Here is a 25,956-nt window from a genome sequence, read left to right on the forward strand (position 1 = left end):
CGCTCGCTCGGAAGGGCTGAGCCGCCTCTCCAGCCCCGCAGGGCTTGGTTCTTAGCCTCTCTGAGCTCCAGTCGGCCTTCTGAGCCCTCCAGGCTCCAGGCTTCCTTTTGGTTCTGAAAAATGGGCCTTCTGGGCTCCTTCCATTCTGGTGAGGAGATGGGTAGCCACCCCAGAAGGCCTTATGAGCAGTCCTGAGACTGTCTCTAAATCAGATTCATTCATTCAAACATATATTGAGCGCCTGTTGTGTACAAGGCCCTAGCCTAATAATTTTAACACCGCTAAATGAAAAGGTGATAGATTGGAACCAGAACCCCTAAACACAGATCGGGTTAGTGTCTGGATGCGATGCCTCGTGGGCCCAGCCGGGGACTCTGTGACTCGCGTGTCACAGCGGCTGGGCGGATCCGTCTCCTCCCCTTCCTCTACCCGCCCCGCCCCGAGGCCGCCTCCACCCGCGGGATCCCAGCGACGCGTCCGACGCATCCGCGCGCGCGCCAGGACTACTGCGTCCTCCTGTCTGTCTGTCTGTCCGGCGGCGGGCAAGGTCCGGGCTGGGACAAAACGGTGGCCTCCCTCCCGGGAGCCAGTGGGGAAAGAGCCAGCGCAGGGAGATCACGGTGAGCGCGCAGCGCAGGGACCCCAAAAATCCCTGGCTCCAGCGGGCCCACGGGCAGATGCCACCGGGCGGGGACATAACGACCTGCAGCTCTTTTGCCCCCGGGCACGCCACCCCTGAGGAAACCTAGGTCGCGACTGCACCCTCCACCCTTCATTTATCTCGACATCCCATCCCGCATCTTGAACTCGAATCCCTGCATCCCACATCCTTCATTCCGCATCCCCGAATCCTGCATCCTCACGTCCCGCGTCCCTGCATCCCACACCGCAGCCCCCGGTAGCGCGCGGCCCGGGGCGGGGGGGACGCGCTCCAACCGAGCACGGGCCACTGCGGGTGACAGTCTAGTGTACGGTACCCGTTCTTCTACAGGCACCCCAGGGACTGCACGGCACAGACCCCCGAGCCTCCCTGCCGCCCCCCCAGCGGCGCCCCATTGTTCTCTGCCGCGGCTCCTAGGAGGGGGAGGGGGCTGCTCTCTTCTTAAAGGGCCCTCTCCCCTTCTTGTCGCCCCGCAGGTCGCGAACACCAGTGGGGTGGGGCGTGCCCACGCCCCCCCCCGGGGGTCCCCCAGCTGCAGCTCGGGAGCCGCGATCTCCACGCTCCGCCCCCTTCCTTGGGAGATCTGAGACCACTCAGGCCAACCAGGAGAGGGGACAGGGGTGCAGGGGTGCAGGGAGCCCCGTCGGGAGGGGCGGACCCGAGTCACCCCGAAGCGAGGCACGGGATCTGGAAAGCGGAGCAGAGCAGCGCGCAAGGAGCAGGAGGCTGGGGCCAGGGCCTCCCGGGTGACAAGGCCCTGCGTGGCGGACAGAAGGAACAGGAGAGAAGCAAGGACAGGCCGGACCTAGAGAGGCAAGCGCCTCCTCACTCCTGCACCTGCACCGAGGGGACTAAGGAACTGAGATCATGTTCCCCACCTAGGACAGACATTGCCTCCCGCGCACCGCTGTGTGCAACAGCTGCGCTCTGCGGGAAGGGGGTCCTCGCAGCGTCTGGATGGCCACCCATCCCCCCAGCCCAGGCCTCTAGGCCTTGGAGAGGAGCCCAGCTGGAAAAGAGGCCACACTCGTCGCCGCCCGCCCTGGAGAGGGAGGACGAAGCTTCCCCGGTGCTCCCAGGCCCAGGAGGAGCTGGGCCAGCAGCAGTGAGGACCTGGCCCCGCAGGCGGCAGAGGCCATGTCACGGCCAGGCCAAGGTGTAATGGTGCCGGTGAACGGGCTGGGCTTCCCGCCGCAGAACGTGGCCCGGGTGGTGGTGTGGGAGTGGCTCAATGAGCACAGCCGCTGGCGACCCTACACGGCCACCGTGTGCCACCACATCGAGAATGTTCTGAAGGAAGATGCCCGGGGCTCTGTGGTCCTCGGCCAGGTGGACGCCCAGCTGGTGCCCTACATCATCGACCTACAATCCATGCATCAGTTCCGGCAAGACACAGGTGAGGAGCCCCCCACAGGCCAGGCCTGCAGCTTTCACAGTGGGGATGCAACAATTCCCCCCTCCCAGGATCCCAGAAAGGGGTGTCTGGGGCTCCTGGGAAAACAGACAGTGTGACTTGGCCCAGTGGAACATGTTGGTTCCAGCCTATGTCTTATATTAGTTGGTGGTGAGGGGATGGATAGGCAGATCACACGGCTCTGAGCCTCAGTTTCTTCACCTGCAAAGTGGGTAGATTGCTGTCGCTCCACACTATGTAAAGATTTCTTTCAGGAGATCCCTCTTTCTCTGAGCCCTGAGCCCCTCAGAGCTTAAACAAACTCACGGGGCTGTTTGGGTTCTCTCTACCAATCACAAGCAGAAAGCCTTTTTTTTTTTCTTTTTCTTTCTTTCTTTTTTTTTTTTTAATTCCCAGTAGGCCATTTTCCAGGCAGAAGAAACTGAGTCTTGTAGCAGCTGAGTGATTTGTACTCAGAACTGGGATCAAAATCCAGACAGCTGGGAGTCCAGAGCTGTGGGGACAAGCTGACTGCAGGTGTGGGGTGGGGGTGGGGGGGTAATGGTGAGATGACGCCTGAGAAGTGCTGATGATGGCGGGGTGGGGGCGGGGCCATGCTGGGCGAACGAGAGGTAGTGGCCTAGTGATGATGAGACACTGAAGTGTGTGTCACAGGCTGTGGAGATCGTCTGAGGCTGATGGAGCTGCTGGGCGTGATGTTAGGAGTGACTAGGGGCGGGGGTTGCTTGGTGGCTTCCTGGTGTGGGTGGTGGCTGCTGATGGCAGTGGTCCGTGGTGTGTCTGTACTACAATTGTAACCGCGACACTGAAGATGTCCCCTCTCTCAGGCCCTCTCTCCTCTTGGGGGATATGTCACCTCTATGGAGAGTTTCTGCCACATCACTGGGTGGCCTCTGAGACATACACAACAACGGGCAGTGTGCAGTGAGGCCCTGCCTCTTGGGAAGCAAGGACTCGAGGGACGGTGATGGGGACTGAGGAGGCCTCTGTGCTTCCCTGGGTGACCGCTGCAGGCAGCTGGCCTTGAGGACAATAGAATCTTCATCCTCCCTGTGGCTTCCTGGCCAGCCTGGAGGCCGCTAACCACCTGTAGCTAGTTTATCTCGAGTTAGTTAAAAATACATCAGCATGTAGCCACGCCTCGATCACTCAAGAGCTACAAGCAGGGCTCAGCAGGCTACAGGGTGGACCCAGAGCTTCCAGGGTTAAAAGAATCCAGACATGCAAGGGCGGGGGTGGGGGGCGAACGCATCTCCAGTGGCCCATCAGTGTGACATTTCAGTGTATGTTTCCATAGCTTCAGGCATTCGCGGTGGCCAGGCCTGTCATAAGGATATTGACTGGCCTCCTACTGTGTGCTGGGGTGCAGCAGGGAACGAGACCCTTCTTAGCAGGGACTGGCCATTAGTGATTGTCCCTGTGTGGTCGAGGAGAAAACAAGAAGCAAGAGCCTGCCGGATAGAAATGCGTGGATGCTTGGGAAGATAGAGCAGGATATGGTGTTCCCAGGAAAAGGGATGGGCCAGTGCAAAGGTCCTGGGGTGAGAAGAAACTGCAGGTGTTCAAGTGTATTGAGTTTGGGAGGCAGGGGAGCTGGCTCCAGATATGCAGATGGAGGCCTGCAAGTCCTGCAGCCCTTTAGACTTATGCTTGTGGAGAAAAGGAGGGTGGGTGGGGTCTGCGAGAAGGGGGTGTGGTCCCCTCATCTGCACCTTGGTTTAGCTTTCTGTAACTTCAGAGTGTCGGCTATAGAGATTTTCCAGGACTTAACTTGGAGAGCAGGGTTTTTAGAAGCAGAAACAGCCCCCGCCAGGGCCCCAAATTTGTATCTTTGCCTGTGGTCCTCTCTTGGGGTCTCCTTCAAGTCTCAGCACCCCTATTTCAACCCCCAAATCCCCAGAATCCCAGGCCTACTCGCCATAGTATCATTCTTTGGCCCAGCCTGGGCCTGAGCCTTTACCTCCCAACCTCTCTCCAGTGCTTCTTCAAGCCACGCCTAGCCTGTGAGCTGAAAAGCGACAGGGCCTCTGAGCGCCTGACAAGGTCCCCCAGCGGGCAGGGTACAGGGTCTAGAAACCTGTAGGGACATAAGGGGGCAGCTTAAGATCCTGGGAGGCTTGGGGCAGGCTACCTCTCTGTTGGAGACAGATTGGGCTGAGCTGGTTAGGAAAGGTCCCTGGCCCTCCCTGTTTAGCTCTGACCATGCTGGAGAATAGAGCTGGTCTCACCTCACAGACCAACTCCTATCCCACAGTGAGCCTGTAGTTTGGCACACTGTGGGTGAGATGGGGTGCTACATCCTAAGGCCAGGAGCTGGGAATTTTGCTCAGATGATAGAGGGGACATAGGCAACATAACGGTGCATACCTGACACTCCATCACGCAGAGGTGCGGGCAGGAGGGGATCAGAAGTTCACAGTCATCCTCAGTTACATAGTGAGTTCGCAACTAACCCAAAATATACGAGGCCTTGTTCTAAAAACCAAAACCAAAAAACCAAAAAACAAAAAACAAAAACGACCAGTGTAAAACCATAAAACCCAAAACTCGCATACATGCCCCAAAACACACAGGGTTCTCATCCAGACTTGCTTAGTATCAAAGTCCCTGGAAGCTTCTGGAAGCTGACCTGTCCTCAGGTGAGGAGATGTGAGCCTGGTTTTGCTCTGATGCCCGAGCTGGTGGGCTTTTTAGCCTTGTGAGGCCTCTTGCGGACCAGAATCCTGCCACTGGAGCATGCCCACTGCCTGGAAAAATATGCAAATGAGCAAGTGTGGCTGGGTTCCAATAAACACTGTCGTCGCCGCTGATATTTGACTTTTGTGCCGTTTTCATGGCTCCTAAGTTATTATATATTAAAAAATATATATACATATGTATATATGTATATATATATATATTTTTTTTTACAACAGTTGAAAAATGTAAAAACTGCTCTCCATTCTTCTGCAGGCAGGGGAAAGGGGTGCGTCGACCCCTCCCCCTGCCGTTCACCCCATCCCCACCCCCTGCCAGAGCATCTTTTAAACTTGCCTGTGGGGTGTGACCCGGGCTGACACCCCAGAACACCCAGCGTGACGTAGGCGCGCCTCAGGATGTGCCAGACGGAGCTCATGCTCAGTGCAAACACACGCACGGGCGGCCACAGCCTGCTGCTCATCAGCCGCAGGCACACAAATGTCCTGTCTGTCTGCCTGCAAGGCGGCCAGCCAGCCGAAGGGAGGGGAAGGGAAGGGGGCCAGGTGTCAGGCTTGGGGACAAGAGGAGAGGGCAGATCTGTCACGTGGGGGGGATCAGGAGAGGAGACACAATTGTTTACTCAGCTGCCCCAGATGTTTCCACTTCTCCCCCCCAGGGGGTGGTTCCCACAGCCCCCCACATGGAGGCAAAGGCTACATCCCCTGACCTCAGGATATTAGATCCCTAATGGCTACACACCACGGCCTGTTGCTTGCTAGGTTTCCCTAGGGCTTCCATGCTTTTCTTTTCCGTGCTGGGATTTGAACTTTGAGCCCCCGGACCTCACACATACTGAGCAAGCCCTGAGGTACATCACCTGCCCACTTTAGTGTTCATTTTGAGACAGGCTCCACTAGCTGGCCTTGAACCTGTGGCCCTCCTTCTCATTCTCCTGATGGAATAGCAGGTCTGGCTGGGCTCGAAAAGCTTATTAGCCTGAAGCTCCACACCACCTCAGGTGGTTGACAGGACCTGAGAGCTTGGGCCAAAGAAGCCCAAGGAGCCATGGGGATCCGGGCACAGGGGCTAGGAATGGCTATACTCCTCCTCAGCAACTGCTCTGAGGCCTGCAAGATTTAGACTCCAGATAGGAGGACTGAGGCCCAGAGAAGGTGAGACACTTGCCCAGCATCACACAGCCTAGCAGCCCCAGAGCCTCCTCAAGACCTTCTTTACATCGATAGAAACAGGCAATCTAGTCCCTGCAGGTAGCAGGCTCCACGGTCTCTGTGGCCGGAGTGTGTGTGTGTGTGTGTGTGTGTGAAGGAGTGGGATAAGGATAGAGGGTTCCTGCGTGACAGATGTCTCCCATGTTCCTCTTCATCCATAAGAGAAGACAGCTAAGACAGACACCATGTCGGAGGCTCCACCGGGCGACTCTGTGGCTCAAGATGCTAGGCTGGAGACAGGCATAGGGACCTACACCCTTTCCCTGGGCAGCCAGGACGCTCTCATCCAGTCCTTAAGCGTAGGTCCTGCCTGAGAACACTCAGACTATAAGAACAGGGTCCCTCAGAGAGGAAGGGCAGCTGTTACCACGGGAAGCACTTCCAACATTTGCAGTCCAGATGGGATGACACAGGCCCAGAGAGGGTGAGTGCCCTGCCCAAGGTCACACAGCTTTTCTCTCCCAAACCCAAACTAGGCAAGTTAAATCAGGTCTCAAGGATAGAGATGAGGGCTGGGTGTCCCTTCTCCCTGTCCCCTGAGAGCTCCCTTGGGCTTGTTGTCATGTTTGTTTGGTTGGTTGGTTGGTTTGGTTTTTTCGAGACAGGGTTTCTCTGTGTAGCCCTGGCTGTCCTGGAACTCACTCTGTAGACCAGGCTGGCCTTGAACTCAGAAATCCGCCTGCCTCTGCCTCCCAAGTGCTAGGATGAAAGGCGTGCGCCACCACCGCCTGGCTTGTTGTCATGTTTGAACTAAGGCAGTGACATCCAGAGTTACCCTGCAGCCCCTAGGGCCTGGGTCCATGACTACCACACCTCTGAGGCCGTTTCCTAGTAGGTCTGGGGCTGGGCATGATGCCAGAGCAAGAGAACTGGAAGGAGGGTTCTGTCAGGCCCAGCTAAGCTGTCCACAGCTAAGCCACATCCCTGTGCCCCATGTCCCTGTCACAGCCCACGGTACCTCCCCTGTACTTCTGTCCTTTGGAATCTACTGTTGGTCTCCATCAGTATTCTATTGGACAGTCACTGGTATTGCCCAGAGCCTGGTCCTGAGCTGGGTGTTCCGGGGTCTTAGAGAACAAGACAAAATTAATCAATCTCAGATTTTTATCAACCACTACCAAATCTGTGTCAGCGTTGAGAGATAAAAGTCAGCACATTGTGGAAATGACTTCTGAGCCCAGTTCTGACACAGAGACCCACAGAAAGGTGCTTTTATAAGAGCCCACCTGTTGGCTGTGTGATTGTGGGCATGCCACTTAACCTCTCTGGGCCTCCATTTACTGCAGTGTAAAATGGGAGTAATCCTTCCCCAGGACGGTTTCACGAGAAGCCTGGAGAAGACTCTTGTACGTCACTCGCAGGGACACTGACGTAGGAGAAGGACCTGAGTGCCTTCTGAGACTCAGGGCGTTCCAAGCAGGCGCTCTGGGCTCCTGTGGGAGTACAGACCTGTGCTGGGGTCCAAGGAGTAACAGTCAGGTCGGCACAGGAGGTACACTCAGGCCTGGGGACAGAGGGAGGCCGCCACAGGCAGGGGTTGGAAATGGTGGTCCCTTGGGGCCGTTAAGACCTGGCAGGCTTGGCTGCCAGCTGCTGCCCTTTAACTGCCAGGCCCCAAGGGACCCGGAGCCAGGATGCAGTACCAGTGTCGTTAATCTCAGACCCTGGGAGGCTGGCATAAGGGAGCCGGGGGTGGGCAGGCTTCTCTGCAGCCAGTAGGGCTCCCCTTAGCCACACCCTGAAGCTGGGTGGTAAGAGTGCCTGTCCAGGACATAGCCAGGGGCTGAGACACAGGCTGGGGAGTGGGAGTGGGAGATGGGGGGTGACAAGGACTGCTGTAGCAACACCCCCCCCCGCCCCGCTCCTATGCAATACCTTGGATGGCCGTGAGGGTCCTGAGTCACAGTGCCACCTGCCTCACTCCCCTCCCCTCCTCTCTGGCACAGCTGTGGGCTCTATTTTAAATGTGAGGGGGTACTGAAGGCCAAGATGGGGATACCTCTGTGGTGGGAGAGAGAGAGAGAGAGAGAGAAGGTGATAAAGAGTCCGATGGGAGGAGGAGGAAGAGGAGGGTGGAGGAGAGGGAGGACTCTCATGGAGATGGAAGGGAGGAGGGGGAGGAGGAAGAGGAGGAGTCACGGTAGGAAGTGAGGGTTTGGGGGCAGTAGCCCAGATTCCTCTTCATGCAAGGACCCCAGGGGCCCCAGGGCCCCCCCCCCCATATTCCCGTGAACCTCCTGCCTCCTACCCAGCCAGTGACACAACAGAGTCACACCCATCCCTAGCCAGTCCTCCACACAACCCTGCCTCCTGGATACTCAGTCACCATGAGCCCCCCTTAGCCCAGGACAGCAACCAAGGACATGGGGGCCCAGACCCAACACAGACCACCTTGGAACCCTGTGGGTGAGGACAAGAGCCCCGTCTGGCCAAGGAGTTCACTGGGCACAGCGAGAAGCTGTGACTTTGGACAAGGTCCCCAAGTCTCCGTTTCATCTGCAGTATGGACCCAGCTGCAGCAGCAGCAGCTTTGGCCAGGCTGCCCAGCCTTAAGTCATTTTACAGGGTCTGGAGATACAGCCCAGTCAGTGATGTTCCCTGGTGTGCTTGAGGCCCTGGGCTCAATCCCCAGCCCTCCATAAACCAGGACATAAACAGCTATAAAAGCAGCACTGAGAAGGTAGAAGGGTTAGAAATTCAAGGTTATCCTCTGCTACATAGAGAGCCTGAGGCCAGCCTGGGCAACGTTAAACTCTGTCTCAAAGAAAAAAAATCAATAGAATTTAATGAGCACCTACTGTGTTCAAGTCACAATCAACAGAGCTGATACAAAAAGCCTGCCTGTGGTATTCAGTCCCGGTGGGGTGAGGAGGTACCACAGAAGTCCAGGACGTGGGGCTGTCGCTGACCTTGGGCCTACACCGCTGCCAGCTTGGGGCTGTGTCTCCTCCAGATCCTGCATGACCATGCCCTTGCTCCTACTTCCAAGACAGAGCCTCTCTGGGCCCCTCCCACATTGTCTCTGGACCTGGTCCAGCCTGCCACCTCCACCTGCTCAGACAGCAGTGACTGGGGCGCTCGAAAGAACCTGGCAGGCAGCCCCGTAGCCCTGAACTGGAGAACAAAGGACCCAGCCATCATGGGTGGCTGCCAAGACAGCCTGGCCACACCTGCAACCCAACGCTTCTGCGGTGACAGCGAGCGCCTCAGCCCCTGGGAGTCTCTGTCCCTCTCTCTTGGGCTCCAGTGGGGTCACCAAGGGTAGCAGAGCTTGGGGGGGGGGGAATGTCTGCATGGAGGCAGGGGGATGGAGGGTCATTCCTGTCGAGGTATGAGCAGCTAGGTCCTGTGGAAGAGGCAATGTGAGTTCAAGCTCTGACTAGCTGGCTAGGTGACATCAGACAAGTTTCCTCTGTCTGGGACTCAGTTTCCCCATCTGTGCAGAGACGGAAAATTCCATTGCCTAACTGGGTAACAGCATACGCAAAGGCCCGAAACCCACAGGTCTAAGAGTGTCTTACGTGTCACCCCATGGCACATGGTAGGTGCTTTATAGATCCTTGAAGGCACTGAACCAAGGTTACATCTGTGATCCCAGCACTCTGGAGGCCACGGCAGGATTATCAGTTTGATACCAGCCTGGGCTACAAAGTGAAACCCGGCCTCAAAACAAACAGCAAGAAAAGAAACAATAAGAAACAAAATGCATAGGGTCACCCTGGCCCGGCTCTGACGACCTGTTGCTAAGGAAACCAAACCTTGTAACCATGGTCTCTGGATATTCAAGGATCTGAAAAGCCAGGCTAACATGTCCTTTATCCCTTCTCCATATTTTTTGAGACGGGGTCTATGTAGCTCTGGCTGTCCTGGAACTCACTCTAGACCAGGCTAACCTTTAACTCACAGAGATCCACGCGTCTCTGCCTCTGAAGTGCTGAAGCCAAAGGTGGGCGCCACTATGCTGCCTACACTCCAGTTTTTAAATGTTGCTCATAAGTTTTTTTTTCCTCATAAGCAGTGGGTGAGCAGAGAAAGCCCACATTCGTGTCAGTGAGAGCCTCCAGCCTGGCCGTGGGAATGGCCTACTTAGTGTCATCCATATCCACGTATTACATCATTCATTCATTGCATCACCCATTTGTTGCATCATGCATTCACTCATATCCAGCCATCATCTCCACAGCACTGACTTTGTGCTACTGACGATACTGAGATGAAAAAGAGCCTGAGAAACCTGCCGCAACCTTCTGGGTTAGGGGTGTAGCCAGACTGAAGGGGACACGGACAGCCAGTCACCTGGGGACGCAGCTTCTGGTACTACAGAGCACAAGGTGTAGGGAGCCTGTGGGAGAGCCCTTGATTCTCCTTGGAGAAGGTGGAGAGGATTACAGGGTTAAGCCCAGAAAGTTAAACTGAGCGGGAGAAGAAAAGTGGGAGGACGGAGGAACATCTTAGACAGGCAGGGCTTGGCAGGTGGCAGCCCCACCCCAAGAATACTGTTGTTCAGTATTGTGTCCATTTCACACAAAAGAAGAAAGACAGCTTTGGGGGCCATGGGAGGAGAACTCAGGGTCCCTCTGTCTCCTTCCCTTACCCTTCTCACCCTGAGCTGCAGCTGAGTCAGGCCATCTGAGTCTTGGGCATCAAGGAGGCTCCAGGGCCATGAGGTACACAAGGACTTACACACAAACATGCACACACATACATACACACATATACACACATACACATACACACATACAAACACACACATACATACAAATACACACACATACACACATGTATCACACACACACACACACACACACTGCAGCCGTAGGGCATCAGTGGCCAAACAGAATGGAGAAAACCTTGGGCCCAAGCCCTCCCCACCCCACCGCCCGCAGCCCACCCCTAGGGACCTTGGGCAGCCCCGTGCCCTAACCACTAATGGACCGGCGCCAGGCCTGAGGAGGCCCTCGGGAGCAATCACAGGGAAACAGAATTTGCAGGTTCATTGATCGTGACCAGAGCAGGAGGCCCTTGGCCTGGAGTCAGCTGTTTCTCCCCCAGTTGGCCAGTGCTGGGGCCAGACTTCTGTGTTTTCCTGGGGGACCTCAGTTTCTCCACCTTTCAGATGGATCCCCTTGGGGAGCTGATGTCAAAAGACGTTACTCAGCACAGGCCCGCCTTTCTCACTGCTGCAGGAGACGGCATGAGCCCTGCAGAGGGCCTGAGGCACAAAGCTGCAGTTCTCCTGGCTAGGGTTTCGCTTCAGCCTCAGCCATGTCTTTTACTTGCCGGGTAGCCTCTGTGCCTCAGTTTCCCCCATGGTGACGGGGGCTTCTTTAACACACAGTTAAAGAAGCAGCCCCAGACAGTCTGGTGTCTAATGGACCAGGGAACTGCGAATAATGCTGCGTGTGTCCCGGAACTGCACCTGGGCATCCTTAGCTATACCCGGGGACCTGTGCATTCTCGGCTGTACCCGGGGCAGCCAGCTTGATTTCACAGTGTGGCTGAGATGAGAAGGGGGGGACAAGTGAGTTCTGGACAGAGACCAAACTTACTGCCTGTGCCATTGGTTCCTGGGATGATTGGTGACACCACAGCATCCTTCCCTGAACCAGGCATCTGGAGATGCTCAGACTTGGTCACCTCACTGCCCAACCCCCGTCTGAGGCCCCCACTCGACAGGATGTCCATGATGGGACTCCCACAGGCCCTCCTTCCCACCAGGTCTTGGTGTCCCCAACTGAGATCATGTCCCTCAGGGAAGCCACCTGTACTAGGAACTGTTTAGTGCCAGAGGGGCCAGCAAGGGTTACCCCCATCCATAAAGCCACGCTGCTCTGAAGAGCTGGAGGTGAGAGCCCCCCCCCCATACATACTGTGCCTTTAGGTGTGTGGGGGTGGGAGGTGTCTGGGTAGGAAAGCAGACTGAGGTAGTGAGCTCCCCGTGAGCTCAGGAAGCAAGCAATCCTCCTACTCCCCACTTCCTCTCCTGTGCTCAGCCCTCAATTCCCACCCTTCTTTACCTCCCCTCTCTAGCCCTGTCTCCTTAAAAGGGACCGGTCTGTGTGGTCTGTGTGGTCTGAGGGGGAAGGAAGGGAGGGAGAGGACAGCAAGGGGGCACACATAGTAGGTGCTCAGCCAAGGGCATGCAGTCATGGAAACTGATACTTTCTGGTAGTGCAGTGTCCCCCACCCCCCACCTCTCTTCTCTCATAGTCTCAGGCCCAGCCTCCAGCCCTCAGCCCTCCCTGACTCTGCTGGCCTGCCTCTTGGCTTCCAGCCGCTCTCTGGTCCAGCGCACAGTACCTGCCCTCTGCTTCCCAGAGGAGTGAGCATCCTGCTGCCTCTGACAGGCTATGAGTGAACGAACGTTTGTCTGTCTCTCTGTGGTCTCTGCCTTGTTTCTGTCTCGCTCTGCCTGTCTCTGTTTATCTCTCTGTCTCTCTGTCTCTGTTTATCTCTATGTCTCTGTCTCTCTGTTTATCTCTCTGTCTCTGTCTCTCTGTCTCTGTCTCTCTGTCTGTTTATCTCTCTGTCTCTGTCTGTCTGTCTGTCTGTCTCTCTCTCTCTGTCGCCTATACTCCCTCCTTCATCTGGCTGTCACTTCCGTGCTGTCTCAGGCCCTGCAGCCTCACGCAGACACAAGCCCTTAGCTCCCCATCATTTCAGGCCATTTTTCAATTGTTCATTCTTGTGGGGTAGAGGAAGACGGAGCACCCCCAAAAGCTGACACACCCCAGGCCAGTCTGTGCAGAACTGGGATCCTACCCTGGGTGGCCAGCCCCAGGCCGGAGAAGCCTGGGCAGTAGATCATCCCCACTCATGCACTGGGGTCCAGTCTTTGGTTCCTTGTTCTGTCCACAAATCTAGGCCAAGGCCACCGTGGAGGAGGCTGGCACGGCTGCCTAGGAAATCTCAAGATCCAAATCCAAGCAGACAGTGGGAGCCAGCTGCCTCCCGTCCCTACACACCCCTGGTTCCCAGCCACCCTGGGTTGGAGGGGTGGACGGACAGGCGACAGCAGGCTCAGCAGTGCAGGGTACGGTAGGGCGGGTGCAGCCGCCCTAATTACTCCAGCTCTCCAGGCTCCGATCCGTTCTCAAAAGGACTCCAGGGACACTGCCTTTAATAACTACCACTAAACAGGCAAGAAAATTCGTGCCTGGTAAACAGAGCCCTGGGGAGGAGATGAGGGCTGGCCGGCTCCCAGAATCCTTTGCGGCAGAGTGGCCAAGGCCATCTGCAGAGAGAGCCCTCTCCCAATGCCCTAGGTCCACCTCCCCTCTTCTCTGCCAGGCCCCGCCCCGCCCCTCCCCCCTCAGATCCTCAGGCCTGGGATTCAGCTGCACATACGGTCCTCCCAGGCAGGTTTTGGAAACACTGTATCGCTGATGTGGCCTTTTGTCACCCCAGAAGTTATCAGCCAGTTCAGGAGACAAAAGTAGAAATGATTCCAGGACAGTGCAAGCACCAAACATGGCAACTTCTGCAACAAAAGTAAGGTCTTAGTGGAGGGGCTGGGCCTTCGAGGGGCTCTGTGGGATGCTTTGGAGTTCACCATATAGGGACGCTGGACGTGGGTCATGTGCGGGACAGCAGCCAACACGGATTGATTGCTTCTCTACCCTAAGTCTTGCACTAAGCAGTTGTCATGACTTATTGTCCCCCAGAAGTTGGTTGGGGTAGTTGTTGACACCCCCATTTTACATATAAGACCACTGAGGCTGTATGAGGAGCCAGGGTTCCCACGGGCTTTTTGTCCTACTGGCTGCTTACAAGACACATTCTGGAAATCTCACTCATTCTAACCCTGAGCCCCCGTTGGCTGGGGACCTGAACAGCAGATGGGGCACAAGGGGGCGATTCCCTGGTGTCTCTCCTGTCCCATCCAAGGGGACACAGCTCCTCACCCTATCACAAAGCTGACCACAGTTGTTCTCTCAGCAGCCACTCATTCTGCAAATGGGGAAACTGAGGCACTAAGTGGGGAGGGAGTCTAGCAAGCAGGAGCAAGGGGACAGGATACAGGGCTTCCTCACAGCACAGAGAAAACCACAGAAAATCAATACGTAGTCCATTAAAACAAACAGGCATCAGGCCCTAGGGAGTCTTCCTGTGGTTGGCTGGGACATTATTGCTGCCTAGGGACCATATTCTGTGGTACCTTCTATCCTGCCCCTCTCCTGCCACAGCTACAGCTCTAAGCCTCAGTTTCCCCAGTTCTCAGGGCTGGTGCTGTTGTAAGGGGCAGCCCTGGCTATTCTAACAGGCAAGGAAGATGACAAGGTCTTTGCAACCTGTGTGGTGATACAGTGGGGGACAGACAGACAGGGTCCGTGGTCAGGAGGGGAACCTTCCAACAGGACACTATGCTGGTCACTCCCATCTGGCTGTAGGATCCTGCTCCAGGCACCCTGGAAACATCTCATGTTGTGAGGACCTACTGTGTGAGGCACTGTGCCCAGACTGAGATGAGGGGCTGGAGGGTTAGGCAGAGGAGCCCCTGTGGGCCTGAGCTGACAGGAAAAGGGCCAGGGTGAGAAAGTACCAGGAAGTGGGGTATGACAAAGCAGGGACAGAACAGCTCACTCAGCGGCCAGGAATGGGAGGGGCTTTCCTAGCTGGTGACATCCATACAGACCCAGATTAAAGAAGTCTGAATGTGGCTAAGCCATAATCTAGGCAGAAGGAACAGTCGTGCAAAGGCCCTGAGGCAGCACGAGGTTTAAGATGACTAGGGAGCAGGCTGGAGAGATGGCGCAATGGTTAAGAGCACCGACTGCTCTTCTGGAGGTCCTGAGTTCAAATCCCAGTAACCACATGGTGGCTCAGTCATCCGTAATGAAATCTGATGCCCTCTTCTGGTTTGGCCGAAGATAATGACAGTGTACTCATATAAACAAAATAAAACAAATCTTTAAAAAAAAAAAAAAAGCTGTCTAGGGAGCAGCAAGGAGGCCATGAGGACCTAAGCTCTTACAGTCATTGGGAGCCACAGAGGACTCTGAGCTTCAAGAGTGTGGATGTGAGGTGGGCTGGACAGGTGCCCTGCAGGCCTGGTAGGGACAAGGGCAGAGTCTACTGCTGGGGACCAGGCAAAAGAGATAACATGGCCCAGGCACAAAGTCAAAGAGGCAGCTTGATAGGTCCGCCTGGGCACAGGAAAGAGGGTGGAGCCAATGTGGGAGGAGTCAAAGCAGAGGCAGGCTCCTCCCCACAGCCTCAGCAGCTCCGCCCACCTGGCCCGGTCTCGCTGATGAGAACCCAAGGCTAACAGAGGTTTAGAATGTAAACAAGAAGGCGTGTGAATGAATGAATGAATGAATGCGTGGCTGAATGAATGAAGTGAGAGATGCACCTGAATGTGAGAACAGAACTGGATAGTCACCACGCGGGAACTCCTGATGAGGGCTGTCTGCTCCTCATCCCCCTGGGGCCTCCTGAAGACGCTGCTAGAAAGGCTACCCTCAAGCCCTCCCCATGGCCGGCGGGACATGTTGGGCCCAGGAGCTCCCTGCTACTGTCAAGATGAGACCAGCATATTAATCCGTTGTCTCAACATGCCTGGCAAAATCAGTTGTTTATTTTGACTCACAGCTCTGTGGCAGGAAGGCATGGCAGCAGGTGCCCGGCCATGTGACATCCACAGTCAGGAAGCAGAGAGACAGACGCCATTGCTTAGCTCCCTTTCTCTGTTTTGCTGCAAACCAGGACCCCAGCCCACTTACATCCAAGGTGGATTTCCCATCTCTCCTACCCCAGTCCAGAAATTCCCCTCCCAGGCACGCCCAAAGGTTTAGCTTCTAGATGATGGGTGCTAAGCCCTGTCCAGTTGATGATCAATACCGGCCAGTTGATCAATAACTGTTGTCCAGGCCACAGAGGCCTGAGGAGGCCTGAGGGCTTTCCCACAGCTTTATAGTGGCCACAGGTATGGCCGGCCTTACAAGCCCAGCAGCAGCAGCGTCGTTTCTGTGCTGTAGCACCCGGGCTAGGCAGCCCAGGGTCAGCGAAGGCTCTGAGGGCTCCTACAGCCTGTGTTACAAGACGCTGGCCGGTTTTCTCAGGAGCTCGGCTCTCGGGCAGAGAGAGGGGGTTAAGCTTCAGCCAGTGCAGAGCAAAGGTGAGGAAAGCCACAGCAGTGGCCAACCGCAGGGCAGGCTGGGATACCACAGAGCTGTGTGGGATCTGGATGCGCTCTCCAGGATCACAGCAGATACTCAGCACTGTTGACCGAGGGCTGGAACACACACACACACACACACACACACACACACACGAGTGGGGGGCAGGTAAAAGCCAAAGGAGGGAAGGAGAAAGGGTACATAGAGTTTTAGAATGTAAAGAAGAAGGCGTGTGAATGAATGAATGAATGAATGCGTGACTGAATGAATGAAGTGAGTGATGCACCAAAAGAATGGACCTATGGGAGAAGTGTGGAATCCGGTAGACCCTGTGTGAATGAAGGAACCCTCAAAGGTTCCGGTCTCTGGGAACCCTGAGAGTCCCGGAGGGAGCTCACTGGGCAGGTGGGCCTTGCTCTCTGTGTGGTCCGCTACCAACCTTTGCTGTTGTCCCCGCTCCTGTGGTTACCGGACCTTCAGGGGAGCCTTGCCCCTGCGAAGGGCAGACTGGCTCTCCAGGCCCACCCCGCCCTCTTTTTCCAACTTGGGTCTCTTTATGGCCCCTGCGGGGTACCTGTTTCCCAGTATGCTGACTGGGCCTCTTGCCTGATTCTCTCCCAGCCTGCTTGCCTATTAAATTTGAATTGCTTTTATTTATTAGTTTATTGGAGGTCAGATCACAGCCTGAGGGAACGGATTCTCTCCTTCCACCTTCTCTAGGATTAGAATCATGTTGTCGGGCTTGGTGGCAAGCACCTTTCCCTGCTGAGCCATATAGGCGGCCCAGTCCCCATGTCTTGACGACTGCGCTGACCCCCGAAGGTCCCCTTGGGGACCTGTACTGACACACCTCTCCCTCCTGAGCGCAGGTACCATGCGGCCGGTGCGACGCAACTTCTACGACCCGTCGTCAGCGCCGGGCAAGGGCATCGTGTGGGAATGGGAGAACGACGGCGGGGCGTGGACGGCCTACGACATGGACATCTGCATCATCATCCAGAACGCGTACGAGAAGCAGCACCCATGGCTCGACCTCTCATCGCTCGGCTTCTGCTACCTCATCTACTTCAACAGCATGTCCCAGATGAACCGCCAGACGCGCCGCCGCCGCCGCCTGCGCCGCCGCCTGGACCTGGCTTACCCGCTCACGGTCGGCTCCATTCCCAAGTCGCAGTCCTGGCCCGTGGGAGCCAGCTCGGGTCAGCCCTGCTCCTGTCAGCAGTGCCTGCTGGTCAACAGCACGCGCGCCGCCTCCAACGCCATCCTGGCCTCGCAGCGCCGCAAGGCGCCCATTGCACCAGGCGCGCCTCCAGCGCCCCCGCCGCCCCCGCCGCCGCTGCCACCCGGAGGGCCTCCGGGTTCGCTCGTTGTGCGCCCCAGCGCCACCTTCGCCGGGGCCGCGCTCTGGGGCGCACCTGCCGCCGGCCCCACAGAGCCCACGCCGCCTCCAGGAGTTCCCCCAAGGAGCCCTAGTGCCCCCAACGGAGCGCCCACCCCGGGCCAAAACAACCTCAGCCGGCCAGGACCACAGAGATCCACCAGCGTCAGCGCACGAGCCTCTATCCCTCCTGGGTAAGACGCCCCTCCCCCAACCTCCTCCAGAAGGGCACCCAGGGCCACCCCAGCACGTTAGCAAACTGGACAGGAGAACCCCACGAGTCAGGGACCATCATCATCCCTGTACAGCTGGAAGGCATCCTGGCTCACTACCTGTCTAAGCTGGTTGGCAAACAAGACCCTGGGGTCCTCCTGTCTGCCCCTCCCCCAGCGCTGGCACTGGGACACCATGACTACCATTGTATCGTGACACACCCATGCATGCACACATACACCCTCCTGAGGGATGACATTTAGCCTTCATCCTTGTGTGACAAGCACTGAGCCATCTCCCAAGCCCCAATAGGTTTATTTGCCAAACTTCCCAATGTCATCTTGTGACACCCTCGCCCCCCCCCCCGACGATTCTAGAAACCATAAAAAGAGAGGTGCCTTCTGCCCATCACCCAGGAGAACAGGGGTTCATCTCAGACCAACAGATCCAGTGATGGAAATTTTGTTTTGTTTTGTTTTCATTTACTGCCGGGGCAGGGAATCGAACTCAGGATGTGAGGCTTAGTGACAAGCCCCTTTGCCATCCGAGCCATCTTTCCTTTCCAAAAGAGAAAGAAGTTTGGGAACATAGGAATCTCACCTGTTCTAGGCCACAGTGACCTTGAGGGTTGAAGCAATCTTCTCTAGAGAGACATCACCATCACTTTGGGCTCTTTTTTTTTTTTCTTTTGGTTTTTGGATTTGGTTTTGTCGAGACAGAGTTTCTCTGTGTAGCCCTGGCTGTCCTGGAACTCACTCTGTAGACCAGGCTGGCCTCGAACTCAGAAATCCGCCTGCCTCTGCCTCCCAGAGTGCTGGGATTACAGGTGTGCGCCACAGCCCGGCTACTTTGGGTTCTTAATGTCACTTTCCACACTGGGCGCCAGGGACTCAGGTGACCTGGCATGGAGGCCGGCCGAAGGGAAGTCAGAGGGAACCAGTCTCTTGCTTCAACCAGAGTGGCCATTTTGGGGGATCTTTTCCCTGTAGGACCTCACTAAAGACTGAGGACCAACATTCGGTTTGGGAATCCCAGGGTTATGTGTGATAGGTCACAGGACAGGCTCCAGTGAGCTGCTATGACTCCCACCCTGGACACAGGAGCATCCTGGAAGGTGTGTTGGAGGAGCATCCGCAGCCAGAACAGAGCAGTGAAGAAGAGACTAGGGCCGGAGCTAGCGGGGTTCCTCAGAGGAAGGGAACACAGAAGCAACTCGGCCTGTGTTCCCGGTGGTGAGCCTTGGGGTCTCTACCGTGATTGTCCTGTAACAGGAAAGAGGAGGCTGAGATCCAACTGGACAGGGGCAGGCAGATGGAAGGAATTATGTGTTCTGTGAACCCGGAGGCTAAAGATACTGGGGTGTATGCATGAGGGCCTGAGTTTAGTTACTGAGGACTAACATTAAACCAGGCCAGGCAGTGGTGGCGCACGCCTTTAATCCCAGTGCCTGGGAGGCAGAGGCAGGCAGATTTCTGAGTTCGAGGCAGCCTGGTCTACAGAGTGAATTCCAGAACAGCCAGGGCTACACAAAGAAACTAAAAAGAAAGGAAGAAAAATCCAAGCAGAGCAGTGTGCCCCTGAAATCCCAGTGCTGACAGAATCCTGGGGTTCACTGGACAGCTGCTGGGGCAGATCCATCAGCCGGTGAATGCCAGGCTTCCGGGTGGGGAGGGGCCTGGGGAGCCCTGGCTGCTCTTCCTGAGTTAAGTTCCAGCACCCACACAGTGGCTCACAACCACCTGTAACTCAGGCTCCTGGAGATCCAATGCAGTCTTCTGTCCTTTGCAGGCACCAACACACATGATGTGTATGCATAGACACAGACATACACGCAGACACACACACACACACACACACACGCACGTGCACACACACACACACACACACACATACGTTCCCTGAAATTTGAGGTCATTTCTGCATATTCTTTAAAGTTGCACTTGCCACAGGGTGTGTGTGTGTGTGTGTGTGTGTGTGTGTGTGTGTGTTCTGTCAGACTGTGTGCGCACCACAAGGTGTACGTGGAGACCAGAAGTCTGTGTGAGTCAGCTCCCTCGACTGCTGTGCTGATCCCAGGCAAGGGACTCAGGTTATCAGGCCTGGCGGCAGGCGACGACCTACTGAGCCGTGTCCCAGGCTATGTTTCTGCACACACATCATAGGTCAGAGAGGACAGTGTGGAAGCCACTCCTTCCGGACATGCTGTAAATCACTCAGTTTTTCCTGCCTAGCCTTCATTCTCCACACATGTGCCGTGTGAGCTCACAAAGCCAAGATAGTCAGGGAGGACTGAGTTCTTGCTATGCACACACACAGGAGACAGACACGCAACAGTCAAGGGAACCGGTGGGCACAGTCCTGGGAGAGGAGGAAAGGTCTGAGGAGCTGGTAGGACACAGGGTGGCATAGTCTAGAGGGTAGTAGGTAGTCAAGACAGGCTACCACAGGGATGGGCACGCGGGAGGAGCTGGGGTTTTCTATACCTGGCAGGAGGAAGGGCATCTCAGGCTGGGCCTTGCAGGCAGATAGGAGTGGAGGCTGGACAAATCTAGAAGGTTCTCGAAACCACACACAGAAGTAAAACCTCCCTAGTGGAACGGGGAGAGGGGGTTATCTAAATTGGGATTTGGAGCCAGATTGGGGAGCCTCAAGGGAGCTTGGAGTTGGTGCCACCAACAGTTAGGAGCCATAGAGCTTGCTTGAGCAGGAGAGGGCCTCAGGGACAAGAAAGCCATCTCCTGGGGGTGTCAATCATTAGGCACATCCTACACCGTCCTACCTGAGTAGCACGATGAAGCCATGCTGACCCCTCCAAAGAGCCCCAAGAAATAAATTATACCCCTGGCTCAGCATGAGGTGTGGGTGGGCCCCGGGGGAGTGGATGGTGAGGGTGAGGTGGGACAACCGGCCCATGGCCCTGTCATGTTGTGAACTGGACTAGGAAAGATGTGGGTGCCTCCATGGACCCGGCAGCCCCCTTCCCCTGTCCATCCCAGGCTGCTCCCTGAGACGCCTCACGTCCCTTCCTGTCCCCAGCTGAGTCTTTTCCTTCATCCACTGACCCACACTTCTGAAGCCCAGAAACCCAAGGTCAAGGGGGGAGCTGGATCCCCTCAAGGTCCTGCCCCTCAGAATCAGGGCGTCCGCTTCCAGGTCCTCATGTTGCCTTCTCTCTGGGTGGGCTCACACCGGTGGCTGTGTTTCCTTGGTAAATGGCTCCGACCATCTTCATCCTGTCTGGGATTCTGGGATCCTGCACTTAGGTCTATGGGTCTCTGAGGCTCCCACCTTGGCTCTCCGTGCCCGGCCCCTATGGAGTCCGTGGCTCTCCGTGCCCCGCCCCCATGGAGTCCCTGGCTCTCCATGCCCCGCCCCCATGGAGTCCCTGGCTCTCCGTGCCCCGCCCCCATGGAGTCTGTGGCTCTCCGTGCCCCGCCCCCATGGAGTCCTCTTTCTCTCACCTCCTCTCTTCTCCTCTTTCCCACCTCCCAACTGAGAGACCTTCAGGAGTACTTTCACCTTTTCAGCCTCAGTTTCTCCACCGACAACCTGTCCAGGGCTGGCAACTGTTTGAGATCACACACTAGGTGTGATTGTTGTCCAGAGGGGCAAAGGACCCCTTGGTCTGTGATGTAATTCACTGGAGGGAGACCAGGAGGGAGGCCCAGAGAAGAGAATCAACCTGCCCAGAGTCACACAGCCAGTGGGGACAGGCCAGGGGTTTTTCCACTCTCTCAGGACCGGGAGCCAGCTGGCGGGGTGGACCTGGGGGGGACACACAGGGTGGGAAGATCCGCCCTGTCTCCCGGGAGGTCAGCGTCCATCACTGTAGAATACAGCTGCTGGGTAGAGGAACAGAGTCAGACTTTCCACCCCGCATGGGGGTGGGGGTTGGGGGACAGCTGAAGACCTGTTTCTGTTTACAGAGCATGCACCATGACCTGAGTCCCACCCCCCGGCCCTGACAGGATTGCCAGGCTCCATCACAGAAAACCACAGCAGTGGCCCATTTCTCAGAGGGCAAAACCAAGGCTCCAAAAGACCATGGTACTTGCTTGGGTCAAACACTTTGAACCTAACTTGCCCAAGGTGGATGGTGCCCCCCATTTCCGCCACATGTCCCTGCTGTTCCCGGTCGTGCAACCCTCCCCTCCCCAGAGCCCAAGAGAGAAGATGAAGTAACAGAGGCTAAGTCGAGGCCCAGCTTTGACCTTCTTTCTTGCTGTGTGACCGAGCGAAACCCATTACCCTCTCTGGTTTTTGGTTTTTGCAACTTGTAAAAATAGGACTGACGACACAGGCCACACTGTCTAGCATGTGTTTTTCCCAGGCCTGTGTGTTTCCCAGGGTGCAGTCTGCTCCCTTATCCCTCTTAGCCTGTGCAATGTTGCCAACTGAAAATAGGAGCCAAGCAGGCGCTGTTTGAATACCAGAACCCCCAGGTCTTAGCAATCCCTCTCCCGCTTGCAAGCCCTCAGTGATTCTGTATGCCCCACCCCCACCCCACCCCACACTCTCACCCCGAGCCTAGGGCTGGCTGGTTTCCCTGGCATCTCTCTCTCCTTCCTTCTCTGTTCCTTGTGAGTTCTCTCCCTGTCACGAGGGCGCTCACTGTACATCTTTCCCAGCTCCCCAGCATGACTTCTGTCTGTCTGTCGTCTGTCTGTCAATCAACTCCCCACTTGTTAAAAAACTACAGTGTGGCAGGCAGTGTGAAGAATGCGCGCGCATGCACACGCACACACACATACACACACACACAGAGCAGTAGGATTCTGGCCTCTGGGAATTTATAGTACATGAAAGTAATAGATCCCAGAATATGCTAGAAGGTAGTTAGTGCTGCGGAGGAACCACCATTAATGCCCTTCTTAAAATTAATACAATAAGCTGGCCAGGTGGTGGTGGTGGCACATGCTTTTAACCCCAGCGCTCGGGAGGCAGAGGCAGGTAGGTCTGTGAGGTCGAGGCCAGCCTGGTCTACAGAGGGAGTTCCAGCCAAGGCTAAAGGGAAACCCTATCTCAACACCCCCCCTCCACCAAAAAAAGAAAGATTAGAAAAAAAAGCAATAAAATAAAATAAAATAAAAGGTCATTGCTACTGCCCTTCCTTTTCTATGGCATGGTGGCACAAACCTTAATCCAAGAACTCCAGAAGCTGAGGCAGGAGGACTGCTGGGGATTTGAGGCCATCTCAGGATACATCTCAAGAAGGAGGAGCCAACAAGATGGCTCAGGGAGTAAAGGGGTTTGCTGCCAAGCTTGGTGACCTGAGTTCAGTGTCTGGGAGCCACATGAGAGGAGAGAAGCAGCTTCCAGAAGACGTGCCTGACCTCCACATGCACACAGTAGGCGGCATGCACACAGTAGGTGGCATGCACACAGTGGGCGGGCGGCATGCACACAGTAGGTGGCATGCACACAGTGGGCGGCATGCACACAGTAGGTGGCATGCACACAGTGGGCGGCATGCACACAGTGGGCTGCACACTAAGTAAGTAATTGGGGGCAGGGAGAAGAAGAAAACATTAGGCATAGTAGAATATATACCTATAATCCCAGACTTGGAGGCTGAGGGAGATGGTGAATTCAGGGCTAACCTGGTCTAATGAGACTCTGTGGGGGCAGCATGTCTGGAAGGGAGGCAGGGACAAGCTTTCCTGGCAGTAGGAAGAGACCATGCAAGGCCTTGAGGAGGGAGCTGTGTGTGTGTGTGTGTGTGTGTGTGTGTGTGTGTGTGTGAGTGTTGAGGTGGGACTTGGCTTTCTTTAACTGACTTCATCCACTGTGGAATGGAGTCTTCAGCTGTGGGGAGATGTGCCTGGTAGCCCAGGCTGGCCTTGAACTTGCTACATAGCTGAGGATAACCTTGAACTGCTGGTCTCCTGCCCTCTCCAATGCTGGACTTACAGGTGTGCCTCTCACCCCCCAGATATATGTGGTGCTGCCGATCAAATCCAGGACTTCATGCACGCTAGGCAAGGGTTCTAACCACTGAGCCACACCCCTAGCCCTTGTTTATTTCTTGTGATTTTGTAACCGCTGAACTGCAACACGTTTCTCTCTCCAGGTCTTTTCCTTTAAATGGGTCTAAAACAAAAAGTTCCCAAGTCTTGCAGGAGCCTGGTCACAGGGAAGGGAGGAGCCTGGCTTCCCACCCATCCCCCCTTTCCTGGCCAGGGTAGCTATGAGGAGGCAGGGTCACACCCTCACCACAAGGTCAAACACAAAACCTCCCAACCGGCCCCCACCTGAAGCACTTCCTGCCCTGTCCCTGGGAAGCTGAGCCACATGACCCCCCTGCTCCCCAGGGGCGTGGGAACCCAGCTTACCCTCCCCTACCTGGGCTCCATCAGAGTCCTGGGGAGGGCGGACCATGAGGTAGAACACACACACAAATTAAGTCAATCTTTAAGAGGACTGAGTGAGCCCCAGGGTCCCGGAAACATTCGAACCCAAATGCCAGCCAAGAGTTCAAGTTGTGGGGTACACACCCTAGGAGGTATTGGGAGGGGGTTTCATTTGAGAAGGGGAAACTGAGGCCTGCAGATGGCCAGAGCTGGCCTGTGAGGGTAAGACAATGTAAATATGAGGCCCCGGATCACTGATGGTGGACCCCTGAGTTCAAGTTTCATCTCTAGGCCTTGCCTTGTCTCCACAGATGTCATGTGCAGGGGGTGTCCTCAGGTGACTGAGAGGGCAGAAGGTGGCTACAAGGTGGACTGGGCCACAGCATCCAGGGTCCCAGCAGGAGAAAAGGGAGTGTGGGGGACTTCCTTCTCCCCATGGGACGATTTCACTTCCCCCCTCTCCTCTCCTCCTGAAATGAGACCAGGGCTTTGAGGGGTGAGTCCCCTGGGAGCTACTGGGTACGCGTTAAACAACCTCAGGTCGTCTAAGGCTTGTAAGGGACATGAAAGCCACCATCAGAGAGTGTGGCTAGCCTGGGCCTTCTGGGAGATGGAGAGATCTCAGGAGCTCTGAGATAGCATAGACATAGGGAGCATTGGAGGAGCTCTTGCTCCCAAAGGTGGATAGCCAATGTCTATCCTGAGGTCATATGTCCAGCTTCTGAGCTAGCTCTGTGGTGTGGTCCAGCTCTGGCTTCACCTAACCCCATAGGTCTCAGACCCACAACACCCCCAACCCTGGCCAAACCTGGTGGGGTCAGCCCAGAGTTGGACCCAGAAATTCCAGGTCCCATTGCCAAGAGCAGCACGAGCCAGCTGGGTGGCCAAAATGAAGTCACTTCCTCTCTTTGGGCTTTATCATGCTGCCAGGTGCGGGGGTCCGTGACAGACTGTCCCACAGGTGTCCCTGCCCTAGAAGTATGACCTTCCTGGAGTATGATTCTCAAATTACATCTTAGCTGTGTAGGAGGGAGTGCTGGGATTGATTGGTGATGTCTGCCACGGGTGCAAACTTGGTCGTAGTGGTACGCATGTTATTTATTTGATATCCGTTCCGATCTTGTTGGGGAGTGTAGGGGTAACATCTGGCATCAGAGCCCTTGCTCTTAAGTGTAACCAAGAGACCCCAGAGCTAGTAAGCCACTTTCTTATCTGGTCAGTCCTGGGAGCCTGTTTTGCTATCCTCAGTCCTGGGGTCACAGGGTTGGGTGACTCCCAGAGCTAGAAATCTGGCAGACGAGATAAGAGTAGAATTACACAACCAGAAAACAAGATGGAAAATGCCCAGATCCTCAATGAGAGATGAATTCTGTCCCTTGGGGGATCAAAAGGATAAAGAGGAGAGGGGCCTGTGCTCACAGGACAGATGTGGAAGCTGATGTGGGAACAGCAGGTGATGGATTCTCCCTGCATCCCTCCCAGGGGCAGTGCCCTCCAGCCACAGGCTGGAGAGGGAGATGAGTTCCCCACCCCTCAACTGGAACATCTTGCCTTAGCCTCTGAGCCGTGGGAAGAGAACCTGGTGCAGTGTAAGCTTTCTGAAGCTTGGCTGTGGACCCCGCCCTGAGAGGGATTAGCAGCTAGCTCCTTCCTTCAAGAATGGTGGGGGTGGGGGTGGGGGCTCTGCCCGCCAGGAGGTCCCCCGAGCACTGTCATCTCCGCTTGAACGAAACCCTCAAGCTGCAGGTGTTCCCTGAGCACCTGCTTCGTGGTTCCTTAAGACTCAGGTCAGAGAAGAGCCGGGATAGTGTGCTTAGATCGACGACCCCCTCACCTCCCCACCCCCCACCCCCGCCATCGCCATTGTTGGCTCATGCCCACGGGTGTGTGGAGCATCTGCTACAAACTCCTCTC

At 55.9% G+C, this 25,956-nt stretch overlaps 1 protein-coding gene across 2 annotated transcripts in view; it reads left to right on the forward strand.

Moving 5' to 3' along the window:
- The first annotated feature begins 450 nt into the window (after nucleotides 1–450).
- Dtx1 (deltex E3 ubiquitin ligase 1) overlaps nucleotides 451–25,956 on the forward strand; it is a 32,246-nt gene continuing 6,740 nt past the window's right edge. For both annotated transcript variants that reach the window (XM_052167728.1, XM_052167729.1), the window contains exons 1-3: nucleotides 451–620; nucleotides 1,138–2,057; nucleotides 16,971–17,673. In XM_052167728.1, the coding sequence (XP_052023688.1) occupies nucleotides 1,799–2,057; nucleotides 16,971–17,673 (962 nt within the window). In that variant the 5' untranslated portion in view covers nucleotides 451–620; nucleotides 1,138–1,798. The remainder of the gene's footprint in view (nucleotides 621–1,137; nucleotides 2,058–16,970; nucleotides 17,674–25,956) is intronic.

This window comes from Apodemus sylvaticus, chromosome 22, assembly GCF_947179515.1.
Source record: "Apodemus sylvaticus chromosome 22, mApoSyl1.1, whole genome shotgun sequence".
NCBI classification, from domain to species: domain Eukaryota; kingdom Metazoa; phylum Chordata; class Mammalia; order Rodentia; family Muridae; genus Apodemus; species Apodemus sylvaticus.